Source organism: Mustela nivalis, assembly GCF_964662115.1.
Source record: "Mustela nivalis genome assembly, chromosome: 10".
NCBI classification, from domain to species: Eukaryota; Metazoa; Chordata; class Mammalia; order Carnivora; family Mustelidae; genus Mustela; species Mustela nivalis.
In genome coordinates this window covers 26,236,796-26,263,115 of record NC_139029.1, presented here as the reverse complement: position 1 = coordinate 26,263,115, position 26,320 = coordinate 26,236,796, and the positions used below count along the sequence as shown (strand labels likewise).

Sequence of the window (26,320 nt, the reverse complement as noted above, 5' to 3'; positions counted from 1 at the left end):
CTACCTTCATCCATTTTAGAAACACCTATAACCTAGCAGCATGAATACATACCCAGATTTTGGTTTGTAAGTTGCATTCCCCAACTTAAAGAAACCATTGTTTCTCTGAGAAAGGGCCAGCTGCATGGCCACAGCAGGGAAAACATAAGAAAAGCCTGGATCATCTTGTGTCAGAAAGTAAGGAAGTACGCAAAATAAAGTGTGTGATCAAAAAAAAAACAGGAATCATCTTAAAGGGGCTCCCAATGGCCAAATGGGGCAGTGAAATAAATAAAGACAAATAAATTAGGGAAAATAAAATGCTCTCCGTTATAGTCAATATCAACTAATAAATGTAGAAGGAATGACAGAACTAGAAAATCAGCGTTACTAATTAATAATTCTTCCAAGTAAGAATCATCAATTACTTAAAAATCTAATGAGAAACGGGAGTCTTAAAGTATCTCCCATATCTGGGTGACTGGGTGACTCATTCAGTTAAGTGACCAACTCTCCCATCTCGGCTCAGGTCACTATCTCAAGGTCATGAGATGAAGCCTGCATGGATGCCCTGCTCAGCAGGGAGTCTGCCTGAGGTTTTCTCTCTCCCTCTGTCCCCATCCCCACTCCGGCTCATATTCTCTCTCTAAAATAAACAAATTTTAAAAATCTTTTAAAAAAAGTATTTCCCATATAAAAATTAAAAACTTCTTAGGGGCTCCTAGGTGGCTCAGTAGGTTAAGCATCCGGTTCTTAAGTAACCTCAGCACAGGTCGTGATCTCAGTCAGTGTCTTGAATTCAAGCCCCATGTTGGGCCACACCCTGGGTGTGGAGTCTACTCAAAAAACCGAGAAACAAAACCAAAAACACTTCTGTGCATCAGAAGACAGAATCAACAAAGTGAAAAGGCAACCTAAAAAATGTGAGAAAATACTTGCAAATCCTATATGTTAAGAAAGTATGAAGAAACCCTAAAACTTAACAGCAAAAATTAATCCCAATTTTTAAAATGGGCAAAGGATGAAGATACGCAAATGAGCTCATGAAAAGATGCTGAACTCACTAATCATTAGGGAAATGCAAATCAAAACCACAGTGACATATAATCTCATACCCATTAGGATGGTTATAATAAACAACAACAATAACAACCCAGAAAACAGCAAGTGTTGGCAAGGGTGTGAAGAATTTGGAATGCTTGTGCATTGCTGGTGTGAAAGAACAATGGGGCAGCCACTATGGAAAACAGTATGGTGATTTCTCAAAATGTTAAAAATAGAAATTACCGCTTATACACAAAGGAACTGAAAGCAAGAACTGAAACAGGTATTTGTATACATTCCCAGCAGCATTTTTGTAATACCCAAAAGGTGTTCATCAATGGATATGTGGACAAACAAAATGTGGTATATACACACAATGGAGTATTCATATCAATTCATTCAATTCAGCCTTAAAAAGGAAGGATATACTGACACATGCAACAACATGGACGAATTCTGAGGACATAAAGCTAAGTGACGTCAGTCACAAAAACACAAATACCGTATGATTCCACTTAGATGAAGCACTAAGAGTAGTCAAAGCCATACAGACAAAAGATAGAATGGTGGCTGCCAGGCGCTGAGGGGAGGGGAGAATGGGGACTTAAGTATTTCATGGGTACAGTTTCAGTTTTGTTTTTTTTTTTAAAGATTTTATTTATTTATTTGTAAGAGAGAGAGAGAGTGAGAGCGAGCACAGGCAGACAGAGTGGAAGGCAGAGTCAGAGGGAGAAGCAGGCTCCCTGCAGAGCAAGTAGCCCGATGTGGGACTCGATCCCAGGACGCTGGGATCATGACCTGAGCCGAAGGCAGCTGCTTAACCAACTGAGCCACCCAGGTGTCCCAGGTACAGTTTCAGTTTTACAAGATAAATAGAGTTATAGAGATAAAGACTGGTTACGATTACAAATGTACATTAAATGTACATTCTTGCCCCTAAAATGTACATTAAAAATGGCTCACATGGTAAATTTTACCACAGTTAAAAATAACATCTCCCCACAGGAGAAAAAGAAAAACTTGACAGGAGAAACCTGGCAGACACCGGCTTAGCCAAGTGATCAAACTTAGTATCACCATTAATAGAACAAATACATATTAATGTCTCCTGATAAGATCCACTGATAAAGAAAGAACACTTGTGTAATTATTTCTGCCAAAAATGTTTAATCAGAGTCTAATCAAGAGAAAATCAGACAAACCCATATTGAGCGACATTCTACAAACAATTTGCCTGTAATCTTCTACCATGTTAATGTCATGAAGCTGTTCCAGAATAAAGAGGACTAAAAAGACGTGGTATCTTGGGGAAACTGGGTGGCTCAGCAGATTAAGCATCTGACTGTTGATTTCGGCTCAGGTCATGATCTCAGATTTGTGAACTGAGCGCATTGGGCTCTGTTCTCAAATGGGGATCTGCTTGAGAATCTCTCCCTCTCCCTCTGCCCCACCTCCGTTCATGCGCTTGCTTTCTTTCAAATAAATAATCTTTAAAACAAACAAACAAAATGTGGTATCTAAATACAATCATGAACCTGTACTGAACTTTTTATTAGAGGGGAAGAAATGCTAAAAGTCATCAGTGGAACAAATGACAAAACTAGAATATGGGTTGCTGATTAGATAAAAGTATACCAATGAAGAATTTAGTGGAGTGGATAACCGTACTCTGATTTTTATCCTTGTTCTTAAGAAAAACATATTAAAGGGCATGACACATACAACCTTCTCTTGAATGGTTCAAGAAAAGATAAGCATGGATGTGTATTTCATCCTATATAAATATCTACAAAGATAACGAAAGAAAGAATGATAAGACAAATGTGGTAAAAGTTAAGAACACTGGTCAATCTGGGTAAAAGGTCTACATGAGTTCTTTAATTCTTACAACTTTTCAGGATGTTTTAAATGATTTCAAGAGGCTTCTGGGTGGCTAAGTCAGTTAAGAGTCTGCCTTTGGCACAAGTCATGATCCCAGAGTCCTGAGATGGAGGCTTACATAGGGGTCCCTGCTGAGCAGGAAGTCTGCTAATCCCTCTTCCTCTCCTTTTGCCTCACCCCTTGCTCTCTCTCTCTCAAATAAATAAATAAAATCTTAAAAAAGAAAAACCTAGAGGGGCGCCTGGTTGGCTCAGTGGGTTAAAGCCTCTGCTTTGGGCTTAAGTCATGATCCCAGGGTCCTGGGATCGAACCCCACGTTGGGCTCTCTGCTCCGTGGAGAGCGTGCTTCCTCCTCTCTCTCCCTGCCTGCCTCTCTTGCCTACTTGTGATCTCTGTCAAATAAATAAATAATATCTTAAAAAAAAAAAAGTGTAGTTAAAAACAAAACAAAACACAAACCTAGAAAAATATAAATAAAATTATTTCAAAATAAAAAGTTAAAAAAGATAAATAATATGCTCATATATATGTGGACTATAATAAAATGGTAATAAATGCATTTTTTTAAAAAGATTTTTAATTTCTTTTTCAACAGAGATCACAAGCAGGCAGAGAGGCAGGCAGAGAGAGAGAGAGAGGAGGAAGCAGGCTCCCTGCTGAGCAGAGACCCCGACGCGGGGCTCGATCCCAGGACTCTGAGATCATGAACTGAGCCGAAGGCAGAGGCTTTAAACCACTGAGCAACCCAGGTGCCCCGGTAATAAATGCATTTAAAGGGAGATATTGCTAGGTGCCTGCGTGGGTGGCTCAGTTGATTGAGGTCCGACTCCTGGTTTAAGCTTGAGTCATGATCTCAGGGTCGTAGGACTGAGCCCGTGTCGGGCTCCATGACAGATGTGAAGCCTGCTTGAGATTGCCTCCCTGTCCCCATGCCCCCTCCTCCCAACCCAATCTCTCTCTCAAAAAAATAAAAAAAATAAAAATAAAAAATAAAGGGAGATACTGCAAAGAATAGCTCTTCAATAAAGGAATACACCTTACCCCAGTAGTTGCCACAGGAAGTGGATTGGCTGTGTAAAGGCTTCTTTTTCCATCATAAACTGGTCTACGGTCCCCAAATATAGTCACTTTAAAATGCTGAACCATTGAGTCAACCACCTCCCTAAAAAAGGGGAAAAAATACATTCACATAATCCTATCCATGATGAAATGCAAAATACAAAATAAAGTAATTCTTGCACTATTTAAAGATGTCAAAATTCTAAAAGACAATCATACTGATAAAGATATTGCTTTCACGACCATACCGTAGGATACCAGAAAGACTGATTTCTGGCAAGGGATAAGAATTTCACAAACGACAGAAAAGAACGAATCCAGTGAATTACTTAATCATTCTAGGCCTCAGTAAACCTGCAAAATATTATCCTCAGAAAATGATCCTCAATTCCTTTTACCATCTCTGAGCACTACCTGACACATGCACTTCTCTATCAAACAGTGTGATGCTCTTCACGCTGGGTCCAAATACCACCTAGTACATGTATCTATTAGAACATTTACTCCACTGTATTATACTTATTGTACACTTCACTTCTACTAGACTGTGAGATTCTTTTTTTTATTATTTTTATTAACATATAATGTATTATTTGCCCCAGGGGTACAAGGTCTGTGAATCATCAGGGTTACACACTTTATAGCACTCACCACAGCACATATCCTCCCCAATGTCCATAACCCAACCACCCTATCCCTACCCCCATCCCCCAGGAATCCTCAGTTTGTTTTGAGAGGTTAAGAGTCTCTTATGATTTGTCCCCCTCCTGATCCCATCCTGTTTCATTTTTTTCCTTCCCTACCCCTCAAACCCCCCACTCTGCCTCTCAAATTCCTCATATCAGGGAGATCATATAATTGTTTTTGATTTATTTCATTCAGCATAATACCCTCTAGTTCCATCCATGTCGTTGCAAATGGCAAGATTTCATTTCTTTAGATGGCTGCATAGTATTCCACTGTATATATATATATACCACATCTTCTTTGTCCATTTATCTGTTGATGGACATCTAGGCTCTTTCCATAGTTGGGCTATTGTGGACATTGCTGCCATAAGCATTTGGGTGCACGTGCCCCTCTGGATCACTACAAATGCCCAGTAGTATGATTGTTGGGTCATAGGGTGGCTCTATTTTCCACTTTTTGAGGAACCTCCATGCTGTTTTCCAGAGTGGCTGCCCCAGGCATTCCCATCAAGAGTGTAGGAGGGCTCCCCTTTCTCTGCATCCTCGCCAGCATCTATCGTTTCCTGACTTGTTAATTTTAGCCATTCTGACTGGTATGAGGTGGTACCTCATTGTGGTTTCGATTTGTATTTCCCTGATGCTGAGTGACATTGAGCACTTTTTCATGTGTCTGTTGGTCATCTGTATGTCTTTTTTGCATAAATTAGACTGTGAGATTCTTGAGAACAATAAACACCCTTGTATCCCCCTCAATCCTTTTCAACCTCTTTCCCCACCCTCACATTATATAGCCAGTAAGAATATTCAGAAACTATCTTCATCCAACAAACATTTTTATTTTTTTATTTTTTTAAAAGATTTTATTTATTTATTTGACAGAGATCACATAGGCAGAGAGGCAGGCAGAGAGAGAGAGGGAAGCAGGCTCCCCGCTGAGCAGAGAGCCCAATGCGGGGCTCAATCCCAGACCCTGAGATCATGACCTGACCCACTGAGCCACTCAGGCGCCCCCAACAAACACTTTTATACTATATATACTTACATGGAAAGATACTCAAGACTTTTACATTAAAAAATTAGACTATAATGAGAATGATAAAAAATCTCCACAAATCAACATTTATTTTTGTACATATATTTCTTGTAAAAGCAGTGGAAAGTTACCTAGAAGAATATGTACCAAAAAGATACAATGACTATCTCTGGTAAAGGAAGTGAAAAACGATTTTTTATTTTGTCTAAATAATCTAAATATGTTATGATGAGAGTATGCTTATATATTACTGGTATAATTTACAATACATTTAAAAGAGGAAAAAAGATTTAATTCTAGCCTGTCGGTAGGTAGGAGAAAGGAGAGAAAAAGGCATTCTCTGATACAAAATAACTGAGCTGACTTGATACCTAGAGCAATTTCCTACATGCTCAAAATTTCTATTTTCCTCTTCTTCAATTTCACTTTGCTGAAATTATTTAAATCAAGATCAAGCCTCTTCTAGAGTAAATTTTACAAAAAGGATTCAACTCACTGATCCTTTTTTTTTTTTAAGATTTTATTTATTTATTTGACAGGCGGAGATCACAAGCAGGCAGAGAAGCAGGCAGAGAGGGAGGAGGAAGCAGGATCCCTGTAGAGCAGAGAGCCCGATGCGGGGCTTGATCCCAGGACCCTGGGAGCATGACCTGAGTGGAAGACAGAGGCTTTAACCCACTGAGCCACCCAGGCGCCCCTCACTGATCCATTTTCACGTCCAAAAAAATTTCAGAATTTTCTGCCATTTACCATTTTCTTCTGCAGGCATTAAAGTCCAGTTTCTTAGGTGAAACTTTACAGATCTAATTTGTCAGAATGTTTTGGCTATTTTGTAATTTTTCCTCAACAATAAATTAGTATAACTTTAAGCTTACCAAATCCTGGCAGCCCAATCAAACCACTCTAAGAATCAAAATGGTTGGAGGAGTTAAAATAGCTGTGCTAAAACAACTTAGGGGGAAAAAAATGTTCTGTTCCAATATCTAATACAGCATATTCTTTTTTCTTAAAGATTTTATTTATTTATTTGACAGAGAGAGAGAGAGATCACAAGTAGGCAGAAAGGCAGGCGGAGAGATAGGGGAAAACAGGCTCCCCATGGAGAAGAGAGTTGGACGCAGGGGTTGATCCCAGAACCCCAAGATCAAGACCTGAGCCGAAGGCAGAGGCTTAACCCACTGAGCCACCCAGACATCCCCACAGTATATTATTCTTCATGAATGTTCTAACAGGGACAATCTACCTCAACCGCTAGAACCTCCAATGGAATCTAAAGAGGAATTCAACATATCTCCCCCATGTTATCTAGTTATCCTATTCACTGCTCCTCTTTATTGGGACCTCCCTTTCCTCATTTAACCAGATTCAAAACCTGGCTCATCTCTTCATCCTATTAGTTGCTGACCTCACCTCTCTGCAGTATTTCTCACATCAGTCCTTTACTTTTCATTCCCAATTACCACGATCCTAAATTATAACCTCATGTTCCAGTACCTAGATTAAATTTTAAGTCTCTTGTTTTTTATGCCTTTAATTTTTTCTTCTCCAACCCAACCTATATATCACTGCCAAATGAGTGACTGAACCCCACTTTTATGTCCCAGATAAAAAAGGTTAAGTTAACCATACTCCTCAATTCATGGCTTATTTTCATCATTCATCTGTAGGAGATCTCTCTTCTTTCCTTCCACCTCCATTTCCTAAATTCCCTTCTTCTTTCCAGTAAGTTATCTCTTCTAAGTGTTTGATGAACATCCTTCTGTTTGCTTATATTCCCACCTTTATCCTCTGGCACTAGGTTTAAAAAATGTATTCATACTGCTGTGGGACACTTAGTTCATTGTTTCTCACTAGTGCAAAGTAGTCCATATATTGTCTATCCATTCACCTAACAATCCAGGCTTCAACTGCAAGCCACCAAAAACAACAGCGCATTGCAGTATCTCTTACTATATCCCTTTATGGACTTGTGTGAGAATTAATCTCTGGCTATATACCCAGGAACAAAACCATCAGGCCCAAATGAATTTTATCAACTAAATTATGAAGAACTGCCAAACTGTTCTCCAGAGTGGATATATGATCTACATTCCTGGAGATCCTATTTCCCCATATCCCAGACAAGATTTGTTATTATGCAGCTCTGCTTTCTATTTTTTGCTAGCCTAGCACATAAAACTAAAATGTTATTTTAATTGGGATGTCTCCTATTACTAATGAATTCGAGCATTCCTTCATGTACTGTTCTTTTGCTAATTCCTTGTTTGTTTCTTTTGCTAATTTTTCTATTGGGATCCCAGTCTTCTTGTTGAATTGAAGGAGTTTCTTTGATAGCCTGATAGTCCAATATTAATTCATTAATAGGTTTAGTTATTGCAAATATCTTCCAAATGTTTTCTGCCTGTTAACAATATCTATGTATTTATTGAGATGAAATCCTTAATAGAGAATCATCAAATGAATCATTTTTCACCTTATGGTTTCATGCTCTTGAGCCTTGTGTCAGGCTCCCTGCTCAGTGGGGAGTCTGCTTGTCCCTCTACCTCGGCCCCTCCCTCTCCGCTCATTCTGCCTCTCACTTTCTCTCAAATAAATAAATAAAATCTTAAAAAAGAGAATTACTTTCTTAATACTAAATTACAAATTGTTTTATTAACTCTAGTTTTTCTATATATATATAGTTACCTATATATATAGTTTCTATATATAGTTATCTATATATAGTTTTATATCTATCTCTAGTTATCTATATATATAGGTTACCTATATATGTAGCTTACACACACACGTATATAGTTTGATCTATATTATTTTGGCCATTAATCCATCTGATGTATGTATGTATTTATCTATTTATCTATCTATTTATTTATTTGACAGAGAGAGAGAGAGAAAGAAAGAGAGAGCACAAGCAGGGGGAGCAACAGAGGGAGGGGGAGAAGCAGGCCCCCTGCCGAGCCGGGAACCCGACTCAAGACTTGATCCCAGGACCTGGGGTCCTGGGGATCCTTCAGCCATGACCTGAGCTGAAGGCAGAGACTTAACAGTCTGAGCCACCCAGGTGTCCCATCTGAGGTCTTTCTTTATAAACAGTGTTATATAAGAGACTCTATTTTATTTTTCTCTATACAGTAAGCCAGTGGTCCCACACCATCTACTAAATAGTCTATACATAACCAATCAATTTAAAATGCCATTTTTTGGGGTGCCTGGGTGGCTCTGTTGGTTAAGTGTCCAACTTATGATCTCAGCTCAGGTCTTGATCTCACAGTCATGAGTTTGAGCCCCACATTAAAATAAATAAAAAGCAGGGTGCCTGGGTGGCTCAGTGGGTTAAGCCGCTGCCTTCGGCTCAGGTCATGATCTCAGGGTCCTGGGATCGAGTTCCACATCGGGCTCCCTGCTCAGCAGGGAGCCTGCTTCCTCCTCTCTCTCTCTCTGCCTGCCTCTCTGCCTACTTGTGATCTCTCTCTGTCAAATAAATAAATAAAATCTTAAAAAAAATATAAATAAAAAGTTATTTTTGTAAGTTCTCAACATATAAATGAATCTGGCTCTTGAGTTGTCTATATTGTCCCAGTAGTCTATTTGTTCTTAAATAAGTGTCACAATTACTAAAGTGTTTTATTATACTGTAACATGGGACAGGGCAAGTTCCTTTTCTTTTTCTAAGTTAACTAGGGCATTCATGGAAACTTTTAATCAGAATAGCCTTCTAAAGTCGTCCCCCAAACTATCAATACCATAAACAAAAGAAATACATCTAGTGCCCTACATATAGTAAATAAGAAAAAAATACCTGTTAGTTAAGAAACCCTCAAATTATTTATCCTTAGTAGACACTGCTAGAGTGCTAAAAGCAAATGAGAGTGTTAAAAGTTATTAAAACACTACAACAATGAACTCAATGAAGATGAAATATAATAAGGGCAATTGTAAAATCTAAACATTTGTTTAGAAAACTGCAAAAAGAATAGATTAGAGGATGTGAACTTACTCACTGCTTTTGTGGAAAGGGGCTTTAGATGACTCTTAAATCCAGACTGAGCTAATAGTGGGATGTAGCTTCCTCAAAATTAAATTTAGGTGCATATATTTAAGTGCCCAGTACAAAGCATGTAACCATCCCATCACATAATATATATAGTCATTTCACATTCTGAAGTATTCTGTTCGATTTGGAAAAATTTAAGACCCTAAAAAATGAAACATAACCAGAAGGTAATCCTGACAGAAGTTCATATAACATGGGTAAAAATAAATCAAACTAATAAGGACTAAAGGACTGGAACAGGAAAGACTCAAAGGAAATTACAGAAGGCTCTGGCTATTTTGATGGACTGTCATGTGATACATTAAGCATAAAATCTACCCTGTATGAAAGGATAGAATTAGGATAAAACTCACAAATAATTGGAAAGATTTAAGGAGCTAGGCTTTGGGAAAAAAATTTCCTACATTTCTTACACACCAGTGGATTATTCCCAAGTGGATTACACTCATATAAAGTAAGTTCATCCTTGCTAGAGTAGCTCAAGGAGCATTTATGTCCTAGAAGATGCCAACCAGAAGACTAAAATGAATAATCTCTGCAATCCCCTCTAACAGTAAAATTTAATTAGGAGAGTACCAAATAATGAAACAGTGCAGATTTTACCATGCCATCAGATATAAAAACTTCTTTACGAATAATTACACTAAACACTGAACTCAAGCTCTCAGAGCCTTAACAGAATGGTGTTAGAATTCTATATATACTGGACAGCTCTAACATTAAACTACTTTTAAATTCGTAACTGCTAAAATCTATGTTTCAAAGGGAATAAGCTTTTCTAAGGACCATGATTTATTCTATATCTTTAATCTCTCACTAATATTTTGTAACTGATACATTTAGAAGTTTTTTTTATTCTTTGTTTTTTTTATTTGACAGAGAGAGAAACAGGGACAGCAATACAAGCAGGGGGAGTCGGGGAGGGAGCAGCAGGCTTCCCACTGAGCAGGGAGCCCAATGCAGGGCTCTATCCCAGGACTCCGGGGATCAAGACCTGAGCTGAAGGCAGGTGTTTAACAACTGAGCCACCCGTGCATCCCTATATTTAGAGTTTTAATGAAACTTTAGTATGCAAGTTAACAAAAGGACAAATCAAGGAACTGCAAATTTTTCTTCTTATCTCAAAAGATACTGTGACAAAGTATAGTAATGTATTAGGATGTTCATCAGGCAGGGATGTGGAACTAAAGAAAAACTCTAAAATAGTAATTTATCTAATCATCTATTGAGGGATAGCAGCAAAGGTGCTCACTGTCTTATGAAGAGAGTCTGAATTGGGAAACTGTCAATTTAAGAAACCTTTACATGTGCTAACATAAGCACTGGAAGATAAATAAGTAGACATGACTCTTTAGTCCCACTCTGCCACTATGTTGTTATGAAAGTTACCTTGCCTCTCTGACTTTAGTTCCTTCATCAATAAAAATGGGATAATAGGGGCATCTGGGTGGCTCAGTGGGTTAAGCCTCTGCCTTCGGCTCAGGTCATGATCTCAGGGTCCTGGGATCAAGTTCTGCATTGGGCTCTCTGCTCAGCAGGGAGCCTGCTTCCCCCCCCCCCAACGCCCCCCGACTCTGCCTGCCTCTCTGCCTACTTGTGATCTCTCTGTGTCAAATAAATAAATAAAATCTTTTAAAAAAATGGGATAATAGTCTCTGGGCTGTTACAGAGATCATATGGAATATTAGTGAAAGAACTTTTGGGTGAAAAAGCAATGATACTATTTCTATGTAAAAATTTAAGCCTGATTATCTCACAAATATACTTCAAGATGACATTGAAATACTGAAGTCTTCCAAACAACAAACAGATACATCACAACGTATTAGTATCAAAGTAAATTAATACAGAGAATGAAGTCTGGCAATTAACATAAACTGTGAACTGAATTTTCTTATGTCACAGTTGTGGAACTTTGTCTAAGGTGCAGTTGTTTATTATTGTATCAGTGGGGAATCTTCTGTTCAAATGTAGAAATTTTAGTACAACTTTTAAGTGTATATTGTAGTAAAATTACAATTACCAAAATATGCAAAATATTTTAACTTCTAAAGCAGTATTTAGGAAAGCCAATTTGGAAAAGAAAATCTGAGTAAATGGGGATAAGAACTTCTAACCAATCTTTAGTGGTTTCCTTTAACTAATAACCTTAGTCTGAAAAGGAAAGAATTCTTGCAAAGTACGATATGATGCATTTTTGTAGAGCCTTGGGATAGAATTTAAAAAGCCTTAAGAATATCTGGGGATTACTTAAAAAATGGAACCTACCTGAGTACATTAGGTTTTACAAAGGGCTACAGCCTACCTTTCCCACTCTTACCTCAACCACCACTTCCTACATTCTGGTACCAAGTCTTTTGACTCCATCATGCTCTGGTGCACAGACTGTAAAGTAAAATTTAATATTGGTTTCAGTATGTTCCACTTTACCACCTGACTCATACAGCAGAAAAATGGTAGGAGAGGGAAATTTTATTGTAAAAAGGAGAAGAAATTATTAATCATTTTATGTGCTCATAGAGACCCACCTTTATCTCATTTCTAGTTATCTCTTATTCTCTGCTCTCAAAAGGCAGAACGGGAAATATTATTTTAGTCAATACAAGAAGGTATGAAATCGTATTTTCTCCTGAAAGTGACTATTCACATCAGTTTAGTATTCACAGCTCCAATAAATTAATCTGTCACTATAGTATAGACAGAAAGGAAGACTGCTAAGGTACAATAAGATGGTAAAATCACCCCAAGGCTTGCTTATAAAACACAACTAAAACAGCTGGTGGTCTCTCCTTACATCCTTCTAACTCTGAATTTATCTTCATAACTCTTCAATAAGTAACAGAGAAGGTAGCCAATGAATACTTTTGCATTAACATAAAGCTTAAAAGATACAGAGTAAGGAAGAAAGGAGTAATACTTTAGATCAAGTTTTTAGTATTTTATAATATAAAAGTTGTAGTACACCAGAGCATTTTACTAAAAACGATCTTCAAAATCATTTCACATGGGTATGAATTCTTTCATAATTTTATATAACTACACTTGCTAATCCAGTATAGTAAACATTACTAGTATTCCCAGATAACTGACAGATTACTTCAAATTGAGAAATCACTTTTTATCTCAATCTGGTTTACAATAACAACTTGATTCTAGAACACTTCTTTAGGCATCACTGACTTCTTAAAAGACACGGTCTCTTTTCAGCTTTTACACCTTGGCTTCTTTGAGCATTTGCCACTGTGATCAATCCTTGAAATTCACAATCCTTTCTTTACCTTCTCTGAAACAGCTTATACTTTGTCCTGGTTCTCCTACTTTTCCTGATCTAAGTGTCTTCACTGCCAAACCTGAAATAATAGTATCCCCAGAGATCCATTCTTAATCTTCTTATCTTGACTCTATTCACTTTCCCTAACTTTAACTATCACCTACATGTTGATATATCTCAAATCTTTATCTTGACTTATTTCCTGAGCTCTAGGCACTTATTTCCAATAATCTACTGAACCTCTCTGTTTTGATGTTTCTTATATAATTCAACCTCCAAATATCCAAAACAGAAAATAAAAAACCTGGTCAATTCACCATTTGTATTTCTGTTAAAGCTACCACTATTGCACAAACTAGGAATGATGAAGTCATTCTTCTCTCTTCCCTTTCCTTCCACACCTAAATTATTCATTCTTCTTCTAAATGTTACATCTAAGCTCTTCCTTCATCCCCACTGCCACTGCAGGTAGTTAAATCTTAGAAAACACTACTTTTAATCTAGGAAAGTATGTATCAGAGATGCAATGGGGTATGCTAGAGTATGAGGGGAAAGAAGTTAGAAGTATTTATATTTAATTTTCATCTAACAATTAGAAATTAAGATTTACGGGCGCCTGGGTGGCTCAGTGGGTTAAGCCACTGCCTTCGGCTCAGGTCATGATCTCAGGGTCCTGGGATCGAGTCCCACAACGGGCTCTCTGCTCGGCAGAGCGCCTGCTTCCTCCTCTCTCTCTCTCTCTCTGCCTGCCTGCGATCTTTCTCTGTCAAATAAATAAATTCTTAAAAAATAAAAAAAGAAATTAAGATTTACTAACATTCATGGATATGGATGGACACTGAGGTCTTCACTTAGCCCATGTTAGATGATCAGATGTAACAGATGATATACAGGAACCCTAAGAGACTAACAGGACTTCTGCAACATGTAAGAGTTAACAGTGTACTGCAGCAACATTGTACGGTGGTAGATGTTAAATGCACTTATCTTGATAAGCACAGGATAACTTACAGAGTTGCCAAATAGCTATGTTGTATACTTAAAACTAATATAACACTGTATGTCAACTATATTTCAATCAGAAAAAAAGAAGCAACAATGGAACTCTCACTCACTCACTTTCAGCATGTTATAACTTACTTCAGTTCAAGTGTGTGGCATATATTTAATCTGATTTTTGGTACATGAATCTGAAAATTTCAAATTATTAAATATATTATTATATAGTTTATTTCAAAATATTGTTTTCTGCCTTTAATTTTTCTATAGTTATGTTAGAATAGTGGTGCATTTCTATAAATTTAAAAACTTTAAATGTGTACATATACATTTATTTATCTATTTATTGTTCAGTCCATGGTCAAACACATTTTAACTGATGGGGATGAGTAATCAAAGATTTGAAGACCACTGATCTAGACTACTGCAAACAGCATTCCCATTGTTCTCCAGAACTCTGGTCTTTCCTCTTTCCTTTCTCTCCTCCCCACTGCTTTTATTTTTAAGATTTTATTTATTTATTTATTTGACAGAGAGAGAGAGAGCGAGCGAGCGCGCAGAAGTGGGCAGAGCGGCAGGCAGAGGGAGAGGGAGAAGCAGGTTCTCCGCTGAGCAGGGAACCCGATGCGGGGCTCTATCCCAGGACCCTGGAATCATGACCTGAGCCAAAGGCAGATGCTTAACCAACTGGGCCACCCAGGCGCCCTCTTTCCTTTTTTTTTATTTAAGAGATTTTACTTAATCATTTGAGAGAGAGAGAGAGAGTGAGCGAGCACGAGCAGAGAGAGGGGCAGAGGGAGAGGGAGAAGCACACTCCCCTCTAAGCAGGGAGCCAAATGCGGGGTTGGATCCCAGGAACCTGAAATCATGACCTGAGCTGAAGGCAGAGGCTTAACCAACTTAGCCACCCGGTGCTCCTGGTCTTTCTGTTTTCTAATTAATTTGCCACCCTGCCATTAGTTATGCTTTAAAATATGGATGCTCCTCGTGTGTTCAAAGCCTCCAATGGCTCTCCACTGTTTCTGAATTCACACGCCTTAGCATGGATTTGAGACCCTTCACGGGGTGCCTGGGTGGCTAAGGTGGTTGAGTGTCCAACTCTTGATTTGGGCTCAGGTCATGCTCTCAAGGTTGAGATCCAGCCCCGTGTCCTGCTCGATGCTCAGCAGAGACTCTGCTTGAGATTCTCTCTCTCTCCCTTTCTCCTCCCCACCCCTACTGTCTCTTGCTCTCAAATAAACAGATCTAAAAAACAAAACAAAACAAAACAAAAAAACACCCTTCACAACTTACCCCTGGTTAAATTTTCATACTCAAGGTACTCTATTCATACTGGCCTATTTCTTTTACATAAACATTTCATGGTTTTGTTATGTCCACTCTATATAGATTTTTCTTTCTTTTGTTCTACTATTTAGTTCAGATACCATATATATATATACACACACACACACACACACACATATATATACACCCCATCTTCCAAACTAAAAGCAAGAATCTCTGCTCCTTCACCACAGCACATAGTGCATATCTCACAGAACTTGTCACTACATACAGATTATGAAATCTCTAACAGGGATCACATCTTATTTACCTTGTTATCTCCAGAACCTAGCACTAGACCTGATACAAAAAAGGGGCACAAAAAGTTAAACATGAATGAAAACATAGGGAGGATCCTAAAATGATTTTTAAGTTTCAAAAGTTACTGCAGAATTTAAACTTTAATTCCAGTCAGGATCCATATACTCTTTAAATCCAGTACCAAAGAGTACTCTACCTTGGTACAATCATGTGGTAAATCCAGACAGCTAGTTTAAATTGATTTAACTCAATTTAAGAAAAAAGTGGAGCAGACTAAAAATAAGCAAATCATGCTACATGCCTAACAATACTACACAGCTGTTACTATAATTTAAATCCACACAAATGGATAGATGTTAGGAATAAACTCTACCTATTAGTCCCTGATGTTTAGGAATATATTTATTTATAAAAGTATCTTTCAACTTCAAATATATTGTAGAAATATTAGCTAGAAGACTAATTATTACTGAGTAATTTGTTGAGAATTTTTAAGTCTGAAATAATCACCATCGGTTAGCTTTCCTATCTTCCAAGTCATTAACTAACAAGGAAAATAAAACTTGTTTATTAACTGACATATACTGCACGGTACAGTTTCCTTAAGATAGCTAAATACTCAAAACTACACTGTTCAGTTTTCACCGGCAGTGTTTTCTGGGTTATGTTCTTTATAGCATTTTAATCAGAATTATGCTCCTCTATAGGAATGATACCAAAAGGACAACTGGCAAAAGAAAAAATTAACTTCTTAATAAAAAAAAAAATGTGTTTTAAAAGACACCATCAAGAAAGTGAAAGGCCAACAGGCAGGAAGGAAGAACATTGCTGCACATCATTACATCTGATAAGGGACTTTTAAATATACCTAATGAAGAATTTCCAAGACTCAATAACAAAAAGACAAATTATCCAACTTAAAAATGGGCAAAGGGGGGCACCTGGGTGGCTCAGTGGGTTAAGCCGCTGCCTTCGGCTCAGGTCATGATCTCAGGGTCTTGGGATCGAGTCCCGCATCGGGCTCTCTGCTCAGCAGGGAGCCTGCTTCCCTTCCTCTCTCTCTGCCTGCCTCTCCATCTACTTGTGATTTCTCTCTGTCAAATAAATAAATAAAATCTTAAAAAAAAAAAAAAAAAGGGCAAAGGACCTGAACAGACATTTCTCCAAATATACAAATGGCCAATAAGTACATGAAAACATGCCCAACATCAACCATCAGGAAAATACAAATCAAAATAACAATGAGATGCTACCTAAAACTCCAAGGAAGGCTATGATAAAAAAGATAGGTAACAAATGGTGGTAAGGATGTGGAGATGCTTGGATCATCACACACTGTTAGTTGGAATGTAAAATGATGCAGCCAATTGGGAAGAGAGTCAGGCAGTTTCTCAAAAGGTTAAACAGAGTTACCAAATCATTCCAGTCTTAGCAATACACTCAAAAGAAATGAAAACATGTGTCCACACAAGACCTTAAACACAAATGTTCACAGCATTATTCATTACAGCCCCAAATGCAAACGACACATGTTCATCAACTGATGAATCAATAAACAAAATATCTTTACAACAGAATAATATTCAGTAATAAAAAGGTAGTACTGATACATGCTACAACATGGATGAACCTTAAAAACATGTGAAGTGAAAGAGGTCATTCACACAAATGGCCACATATTATATGATTCCATTTATATGAAATGCCCAGAAAAGTTAAATCTATAGAGACAGGGGCGCCTGGGTGGCTCAGTGGGTTAAAGCCTCTGCCTTCAGCTCAGGTCATGATCCCAGGGTCCTGGGATTGAGCCCTGAATTGGTCTTTTTGCTCAGCAGGGAGTCTGCTTCCTCCTCTCTTTCTGCCTGCCTCTCTGCCTACTTGTGATCTGTCTGACAAATAAATAAAATAAAATCTTTTTAAAAAATGAAAAAAATACATGGAACGCCTGGGTGGCTCAGTTGGTTAAGCAGCTGCCTTCGGCTCAGGTCATGATCCCAGCGTCCTGGGATCGAGTCCCATATCGGGCTCCTTGCTCGCAGGGAGCCTGGTTCTCCCTCTGACTTGGCCTGCCACTGTCTGCTTGTGCTCTCTCTTTCTGACAAATAAATAAATGAAATCTTAAAAAAAAAAAAAATTAAAAAAAAATCTATAGAGACAAAGTATATTAGTGGTTGCCAGGGGCTACTGGGGAAGACAATGGTGAGTGACTACTAAGGAGTAATGGGGTTTCTTTCTTCTTTCTTTTTAAAGATTTTATTTATTCATTTGAAAGAGAGAGAGAGAGAAAGCGCGCGTGCAAACATATGAGGAGGGGGGAGGGGCAGAGGGAGATGGAGAAGGAGGCTCCCCCCTTCTCTCTGCTCATGGTGAGCAGAGAGCCCACCATGAGGCTTGATCCCAGAACCGTGAGATCACTGATCATTACCTGAGCCAAAGGCAGCTGCTTAACAGTCTGACCCACCTAGAAGCCCATAATGGGGTTTCTTTTTCAGAGGATGAAATGTTCTAAACTTTTATTGTGGTGATGGCTGTATGCTATCTCTTTGAATACACTAAGAACCATTGAACTGTACACTTTACACAAGTGAATAATACAGTATGTGAATTTTGTATAAATGAAGTTATTTTAAAAAAGTATGTCCCTCTCTTGGCATATTACCTATTTATAACACTGTGTCAATGACATTCCTAATAACAGCAGAAAGGGAGTTGTTTCCAACACTCCAATCTGAGATTTCTATTTAAAAGCCAAAATGAATTCAATATAGATTTTTTCCTTCAAAAATTCAATCGTCAGTATCGCATGACAACTGTATGCAATATGTACAAATATTTGGCACTCTATCACAAATCACAATACAACACCAGTAGTAATAATAACAGTACAATTAATGTTTCATTTATAAAAGAAAACTGAACCAAAAAAATTCAAACAGAATTTAATACTATTTCAAGATTCCTCCAAATCTATTCATGTTTAAAATAGATCTTGCAGTCATAAAATAATGCTTTTATATAATTTTCCCTATGTATGTATGTTACTACCTAATGATTCTGAATAAGTATCTAACAACCTATTTGAGGCTTACCTGCATACATATTTAGCAGTTGGACAAACCAGCATAAAAACTCAAGTTACAGAATTTATACTCTAGGTCATAATAGTTCTAAAAATATTTGGTTTTTAGTTATAAAGATCATCCACTTGGTTTTTGGTTTTTTTAAAAGATTTTATTTATTTATTTGACAGAGAGAGATCACAAGTAGGCAGAAAGAGAGGAGGAAGCAGGCTCCCTGCTGAGCAGAGAGCCCGATGAAGGACTCGATCCCAGGACCCTGAGATCATGACCCGAGGCAGTGGCTTAACACACTGAGCCACCCAGGCACCCGGTTTTTGTTTTTTTAAGATTTTGTTTATTTATTTGACAGAGAGGGAGACACCAAGAGCAGGAACACAAGCAGGAGGAGTGGGAGAGGGAAAGTAGGCTTCTTGCCTGGGAGGGAGCCTGATATGGGGCTCAATTCCAGGACCCTGTGACCTGAACTGAAGGCAGACGCTTAATGACTGAGCCATCCAGGCCCCAAGATCAGTTAGTTAAAAAAAACTAGAAACACTTAAAATCTGCCTAACAAATATGCTCTCTTACCAAATGATCATTTTCAATCAAAATCTTATTGGCAAAAAAAGCATTATATACACATACCCTAAAGGGGTGAGGAAAGAACAACAACAAAGACAGAAAATCGGAAGTAGGGAAGCTGACTCAAAAAATGACTCACAAGCATTTCCTGGGTATTTTGTCCAAGAAAACTCCTCTGACTAAAGTGGAAACTTGTTTGGCTACAACTCTTAAGTCTACTATAATGATTAATGCCGTGGTACCAAATATTTGAACATGTGGCATATGGACAAGAAAAACCTCCTACATGTTGATTTCAATACTGGGGCATTTTAACCTATAACTGTTTAACTAATACAGAATAGGAATTGTCAAGTTCTATCTAATTCCTTCTAACTTTTCAAACTCCAGCCATTGAAGTATAGCAACTGAACCAATTTCAAAAGCCCAGCAACAATTTTAACTGGTAAGTTACATACTGCAAAAGGTGAAGATAAAAGCTAGTCTTTTGAAGGAATAAAGGGAATAAGTTTTGCAGATGTTGACATAAAATCAAGTCAATATTACTAACAAAGTAGAAAGTTGATTTATGACCCTTTAGGAGTCTCAAAGAAATCCTGTAGGTCCTATGAAAACTCTGATCAAAGATACGAGATAAAAAATTTCCATGTGGAAACATCTAAATTACAGATCCTTTACTCCTACTGGCAAACAATGTAACACAACAAAGCAACCTGAAGACAAAATATAATTAGGGAAGTCAACAGGATCATAAATTGAAAGCCAGAATGTACACACCAATTCATTACATATATTTTTCTCTCAAATTTAACCAATATGTTGAACATCTACATGTGAAACTTAATACTATTTAATTTTTTTTAAAGTAGGCTCCATACCTAAAATGGGGCTAGAACTCACAACCCTAAGATCAAGAGTTGGATGCTTTACCAACTAAGCCACCCAGATGCACCAATTTCATATATACTTACATAATACACAAATAACTCCCTTATCCCTATCAAAAACAAAAAGTTAGATAGAAGGAACAAATCTAGTAAATAATTTTTTTTCTTTTTTTACTTAATATTACTGACACTGCGTTAGTCCCTCAGAACTTCTCTGAAAAACTAAGACCCTCCACCCTCCACTGATATCTGTAAGCCCTAAGCCTACATCTCCTGTTATTCTCTCAATTTCAACCCATTTTGTCTTTAAAGCAGTTTTGTTTTCCTAACATTTTCATCATATAATTTTCCTACTTAATAAATATCCTGCATTCAACAGGGGTGCCTGGGTGGTTCAGCCTCTGCCTTCAGCTCAGGTCATGATCTCAGGGTCCTGGGATTGAGCCCCGCATCTGACTCTCTGCTCAGCAGGGAGCCTGCTTCCTCCTCTCTCTCTGCCTGCTTTTCTGCCTACGTGTGATCTCCATCTGTCAAGTAAATAAATAAAAATCTTTAATAATAAATAAATAAATAAATAAATGGCCTTCAACAATTCTTTACTATATACTGCTAAAATTAGGGGTGATTCTTTTGGGCAGGGCAAGGAGGAAAGGCAGTAGTAAGGAATTCAGTTCAGAAGTATCTGCCTTAGGGTTGCCTGGGCGGCTCAGTCAGTTAAGCATTGATTCTTAGTTCCAGCTCGGGTCATGAGATCAAGCCCCACATCATGTTCCATGCTTAGTACAGAGTCTGCTTGAGATTATTTTTCTCTTCCTCTCCTACTGCTCTGTTCCTCCTTTCATTTGTGCTCTTTAGTAAATAAAATCTTAAAAAAAAAAAGTATCAAAAAAAGACAAATATCTGCCTTAGACATTCTATCAATTAAGAGATTTACTTAGATTAATAAATGCCTCTTTCTTTTTTTTTTTTTTTTAAAGTAGGTTCCACATGGAGCCCAACGTGGGGCTGGAATTGGTGACTCTGAGATTGAGACCTGAGCTGGTATCAAGAGTCAGATGTTTGGGCGCCTGGGTGGCTCAGTGGGTTAAGCCGCTGCCTTCGGCTCAGGTCATGATCTCAGGGTCCTGGGATCGAGTCCCGCATCGGGCTCTCTGCTCGGCAGGGAGTCTGCTTCCTTCTCTCTCTCTTTCTGCCTGCCTCTCTGCCTACTTGTGATCTCTCTCTGTCAAATAAATAAATAAAATCTTAAAAAACAAAACAAAACAAAACCCTACTTAAAGAAAAAAAAAAGAGTCAGATGTTTAAGTGACTGAGCTACCCACACACCCCAATAAATGCCTTTTTAAAATGTAAATATCAGGGGTGCCTGGATGGCTCAGTGGGTTAAAGCCTCTGCCTTTGGCTCAGGTCATGATCCCAAGGTCCTGGGATGGAGCCCCCCATCCGGCTCTCTGCTCAGCAGGGAGACTGCTTTACACCAGCCGCTCCCCCAAACCCCCCTACCGCCTGCCTCTCTGCCTACTTGTGATCTCTACCTGTCAAATAAATAAAATCTTAAAAAAATAAAATAAATAAGATAAGATAAAATAAAATGTAAACATCAAACAGAAGGGTCGGGGGCACCTGGGTGGCTCAATCAGTTATGCGTCTGCCTTCGGCGTAGATCATGATCCCGGGGTCCCGGGATGGAGCCCCATGTCATGCTCCCTGCTTTGCAACAAGTCCATTTCTCCCTCTTCTTCTGCCCCTCCCCTCCTTGCTTGTGTGCTCCCGCTCTTCCTCTTTCTCTCTCAAATAAATGAATAAAATCTCAAGAAAATAACCCCAAAAGGGTCAGGATTATCTCTCAAATTTACACATTGAACACTCCAATTTTGAGAAACAAGAAAAAGTGAATTTGAGAGCACAGCATGAAGACAGGATGATGGCTCGCAGAAAGAGCTGAGAGAGAAAGGAATCTAAAAAAGACTAGCCTAGAGACCCACAGGAGAGAAGAAGGGTAGGGCATTGAAAATCTCTATCTGGCCATACATAGCCCTTTATAATATCCAGTTCTCCTTCCTGTCCCCTACTATCATACTCCTTTCATTTTACTTTTATAAACCTTTCGTTCATGAAGATGTCATACTGGGAGAAGAGGGAACAACAAGTATTTAAAACACTAAAAATACTATTAAAGGAGTATACACCAGATACTACAGAGTCACAGAAGAACGAACTACCTCTGACTATAGAGTTAAAAAGGTAATGTCTTAGGAGGCACCTGGGTGGCTCAGCCAGTTAAGTGTTTGCCTTCGGCACAAGTCATGGTCCCAGGTCCTGAGACTGAGCCCCACATTGGGCTTCTTGCAGAGTGGGGAGCCTGCTGCTCCCTCTCCGTCTGCCACTCTCCCCCTGCTTGGGCTCTCTTGCTCACTTGCTCTCTCTCAAATAAAGTCTTTAAAAAAAAAAAAAAAAAGGTATGTCTTGAAAAATAATGGAAGTCTACCAGATAGTAAAGGGCATAGAAGGTATTCCAGGTAAGAGCTGCAGAATATAGAAAAAGAAATAGATCAGAGCCAAACTAAGAAGGGAATGCCATACTAAAATCTGGGGTGTCATTTTGTAGTCCAGAGGGAGTGAAATTTTATAGTAGGAGGGTGACCTCGGAAAGAATTCTGCACTCCACATTAATTAAAACATTCACATGACGGGTTTTTTTTTAAAACATGTTATCACAAAGTGTCTTAGTGCTCATTCACTTCATATTTCTTTGGGTCTTAACTAATTGACGAATTTCTTTTTTTTTTTTTTTAAGATTTTATTTATTTGACAGACAGAGATCACAAGTAGGCAGAGCAGCTAGCAGGCAGAGAGAGAGGGGGAAGCAAGCTCCCCAGTTAGCAGAGAGCCCAATGCAGAGCTTGATCCCAGGACCCTGAGATCTGACCTGAGCTGAAGGCCAAGACTTAACTCACTGAGCCCTGCAGGCACCCCTAAATTATGAATTTCTTAAAGGCAAGAACCACCTCTATCTTAAATGAAGACTCTTAATATAAATTCCTTTTATATTCCCTTACTACCCAAACCACAACGGTATGTATATATATACACACATTACATACATACATACATACATATATACACACATACATTTGGGGAAGGTGAGAGAAGCAGCTTACTGAAAGCAGATTGATAAATCTTTGTATATCATATATACTTATTCCTATATAAGCATAAGGAAAGTTAGGGGAGTTGAGGATCAGAACAGAAATCATGCAACATGACAATCTCTAGCTCTACCCACTAGTGCTACCATCCCATCATCTTAAAGGAATAACTAAGCTGGGGATGGAGATAGGAAAAAAAAGCACAGATATGTTACCAGATAGCAATGGAAAAGATGCTTAGTCTGCTTTCAAGAACATACAAAAAAGACCTGAACCTTCTCTATTATCACAGAGAAAACATGTGAGCTCATGGAATAATGAGAAAATTTCAAGGCTATTTGTAGATTTTTCCCAACATCACACCACTGAAGTACAATCAATTTCAAAACAAATCACCACCTGTTCCTGGTAAAACTGTTAGACAGTATCGCTATTACTAAATATGAAAGAAAAGCATAATTACTAAAGCAAGACAAATACTAAGAGCAAAATAATCTCTGCAACTTCATGATTCTTACCTGTTCACTCTCCTAGGACACTTGTCTGGTTTAATATCTACCTCATAGAGGTAGACATCAATCTTTGGGATTTCAACTTGAAAACAGTTTGCCAGCAATTTAATGGGTTTGCCCATGGTGCCATAGCCAGGTCTTCTGGGCACCATAAGTAGGGGCTGGGCCCCAACGGGTCCTGCCAGGGAGAGGGGGAAAAAAAGAGTAACGTTGTTATAAGCTGCATTTGATAATGTTCTCAAATCAGAGTATATTAGAATTTTAAGAACAGCTAAGAATGGTTGAAGCCTAGTGCTGGAAGGTGACATCATTTCTAACACCTCAACATTTTTTTCTCCCCAAATTACTCTCCTCATTTAAATCGATATACAAACAAACAAAAAATTGGGTATCTCTGTAAAGTTGTTTCAGAGGGGCAGAAAGAAGAGAGAGCAGTCACATAAACCCAAGTGAGCATGAGTAAGCACAAACCAGTCCCAAAGAGTACCAGACCAACAACAATGCAAATTTAATTTTTTAAAGGATTATTTACTTTAGAGAGGAAGTATGTGTGCGGGGAGAGGGACGTTGGGAGAGCAAGCTAGAATCTCAAGCCAACTCCAAGCTGAGTGCAGAGTCCCAAGCAGGGCTGATCCCGCAACCCTGAGATCACTACCTGGGAGGAAACCAAGAGTTGGCACTTAGGGACTTGTGGGCGGCTCAGTCGGTCAAGTCTGTAACTCCTGACTTCAGCTCAGGTCATGATCTCAGAGCTGTGAGAATGAGCCCCAAGCCAGGCTCTGCATTAAGCATGGAGTCTGCATATCCTTTTCCCTCTGCTCCTCCCTCCCTTGCACACTCTCTAATAAATAAATAACATCTTAAAAAAAAAAGTTTGAAACTTAACTGAATGCCCACCCAGGTGCCCCAACAACATAAACTTAAACTACAATACAATAAGGATAAGAACTGAACAAAATACAATAAATATGACATAATAAAAGGATCAATATGGTAAGAAAGATCAACAAAGTATAAATTTGATATTATGAAAATTATTTGAAAAGATTAAATTGATAAACTCCAGGCAACACCGATTTTTATAAGAGGAGGATGGGTGCCTGGGTGGCTCAGTCAGTTAAACCTCTGACTCTTGATTTCAGCTCAGGTCATGAGCTCAGGGTGGTAGGGATCCTGCTCTGTAGGATTCCATAATCAGCAGGGAGTCTGCTTGAGATTTTCTTCCTCTTCCTACCCCCCCACCAATGTGAGTGCATGCTCTCCCTCTCTCAAATAAATAGATCTTAAAAAAAAAAAAAATAAGAGGAGAAAAATAATTAATGTAATTACAGTGAAAAATATGCTATACTACAGATACTGAAGGCATAACATTTTGTCAATAAGTTTGGCGAAATAGACAAATTACTAGAGAAATGCAGGTTACTGACACAGAAAAGTATGTAAAATATAAAATGTCCTCTGTTGGTAGAAATATAAAATGGAAAACAATATTGTGGTTCCTCAAAACATTAAAAATAGAATTACTATGAGATTCAGCAATTCTACTGCAGGGTACACACCCAAAAGAATCTGAAGCAGGGTACTGAGATGATAACCACACATGATTGCTCACAGCACCATCATTCACAACAGCCAAAAGATGGAAGCAACCTAAGTATCCATTGACAGGTGAATGGATAAACAAAATGTGTTATATACATAAAATGGAGCATTAGCCTTAAAAAGGGAAGGAAATTCTGACACATTCTACAGCATACATGAAACTTGAAGATGTTATGTTACGTCACAAAAGGACATTGTATGATATTACTTATTAATACCTACAGTAGTCAAAAAGAGAAAAAGTACAAGGATCATTGCCAGAGGCTGGGGAAAAGGGAGAATGGGGAATTAGTGCATAGTGGGTACAGCTGCAATTCTGCAAGACGAAAAGAGTTCTGGAGATTGGTCCCACACAGTGTGAATATACTTAAATAACATTGAACTGTACACTAAAAAATTGTTAAGATGGTAAATTCAATGCTATGTATACTTTATCACAGTTAAAAAAAGTGACATTCAGCATTAAGATTTAAAGCTCAAAATGTAGGGCGCCTGGGTAGCTCAGTGGGTTAAGCCTCTGCCTTCAGCTCAGGTCATGATCTCAAGGTCTTGGGATTGAGCCCTGCATCAGTTCTCCCTGCTCAGCGGGGAGCCTGCTCCACCCCCTCCACACCCCCACCCCCCTTTCTGGTGACTTGTGATCTCTGTCAAATAAATAAATAAAATCTTAAAAAAAAAACAAAACAAAAAAGCTCAAGATATTGTAGCTTTGTTAGATGAAGTTCAAACAATAAATTCAGTTAGTAACTATTACCTGAATGAAACATTTAAAATATCTGAAAAGTCCTGTAACTAGCTGAAAAAAATGAAATCCACATTTAGAAATATTTCCCAGGGGCACCTGGCTGGCTCAGTCAGTAGAACGTGTGACTCTCGATCTTGGGGTTGTGAGTTTGAGAGCTTCATATTTAGTACAGAGATTACTTAAAAATA

At 38.3% G+C, this 26,320-nt stretch overlaps 1 protein-coding gene across 8 annotated transcripts in view; it reads right to left on the bottom strand.

Moving 5' to 3' along the window:
* Nucleotides 1–26,320, bottom strand: part of LOC309842556 (protein argonaute-3) — a 128,061-nt gene that overhangs the window by 76,878 nt on the left and 24,863 nt on the right. For 3 of the 8 annotated variants that reach the window (XR_014299678.1, XM_082686881.1, XM_082686879.1), the window contains exons 2-4: nucleotides 23,792–23,963; nucleotides 12,060–12,124; nucleotides 3,946–4,066 (exon numbers count right to left, since the gene is read on the bottom strand). Coding sequence is in view for 5 of the 8 variants with exons in the window: in XM_082686881.1 (XP_082543007.1) it covers nucleotides 3,946–4,066; nucleotides 12,060–12,109 (171 nt within the window). In the remaining 3 variants the exon portion in view is untranslated. Of the gene's footprint in view, nucleotides 1–3,945; nucleotides 4,067–9,682; nucleotides 9,882–12,059; nucleotides 12,125–23,791; nucleotides 23,964–26,320 lie in introns of all 8 variants that reach the window. The other 5 variants (XR_014299676.1, XM_082686878.1, XM_082686875.1 and 2 more) reach the window with 2 other exon arrangements.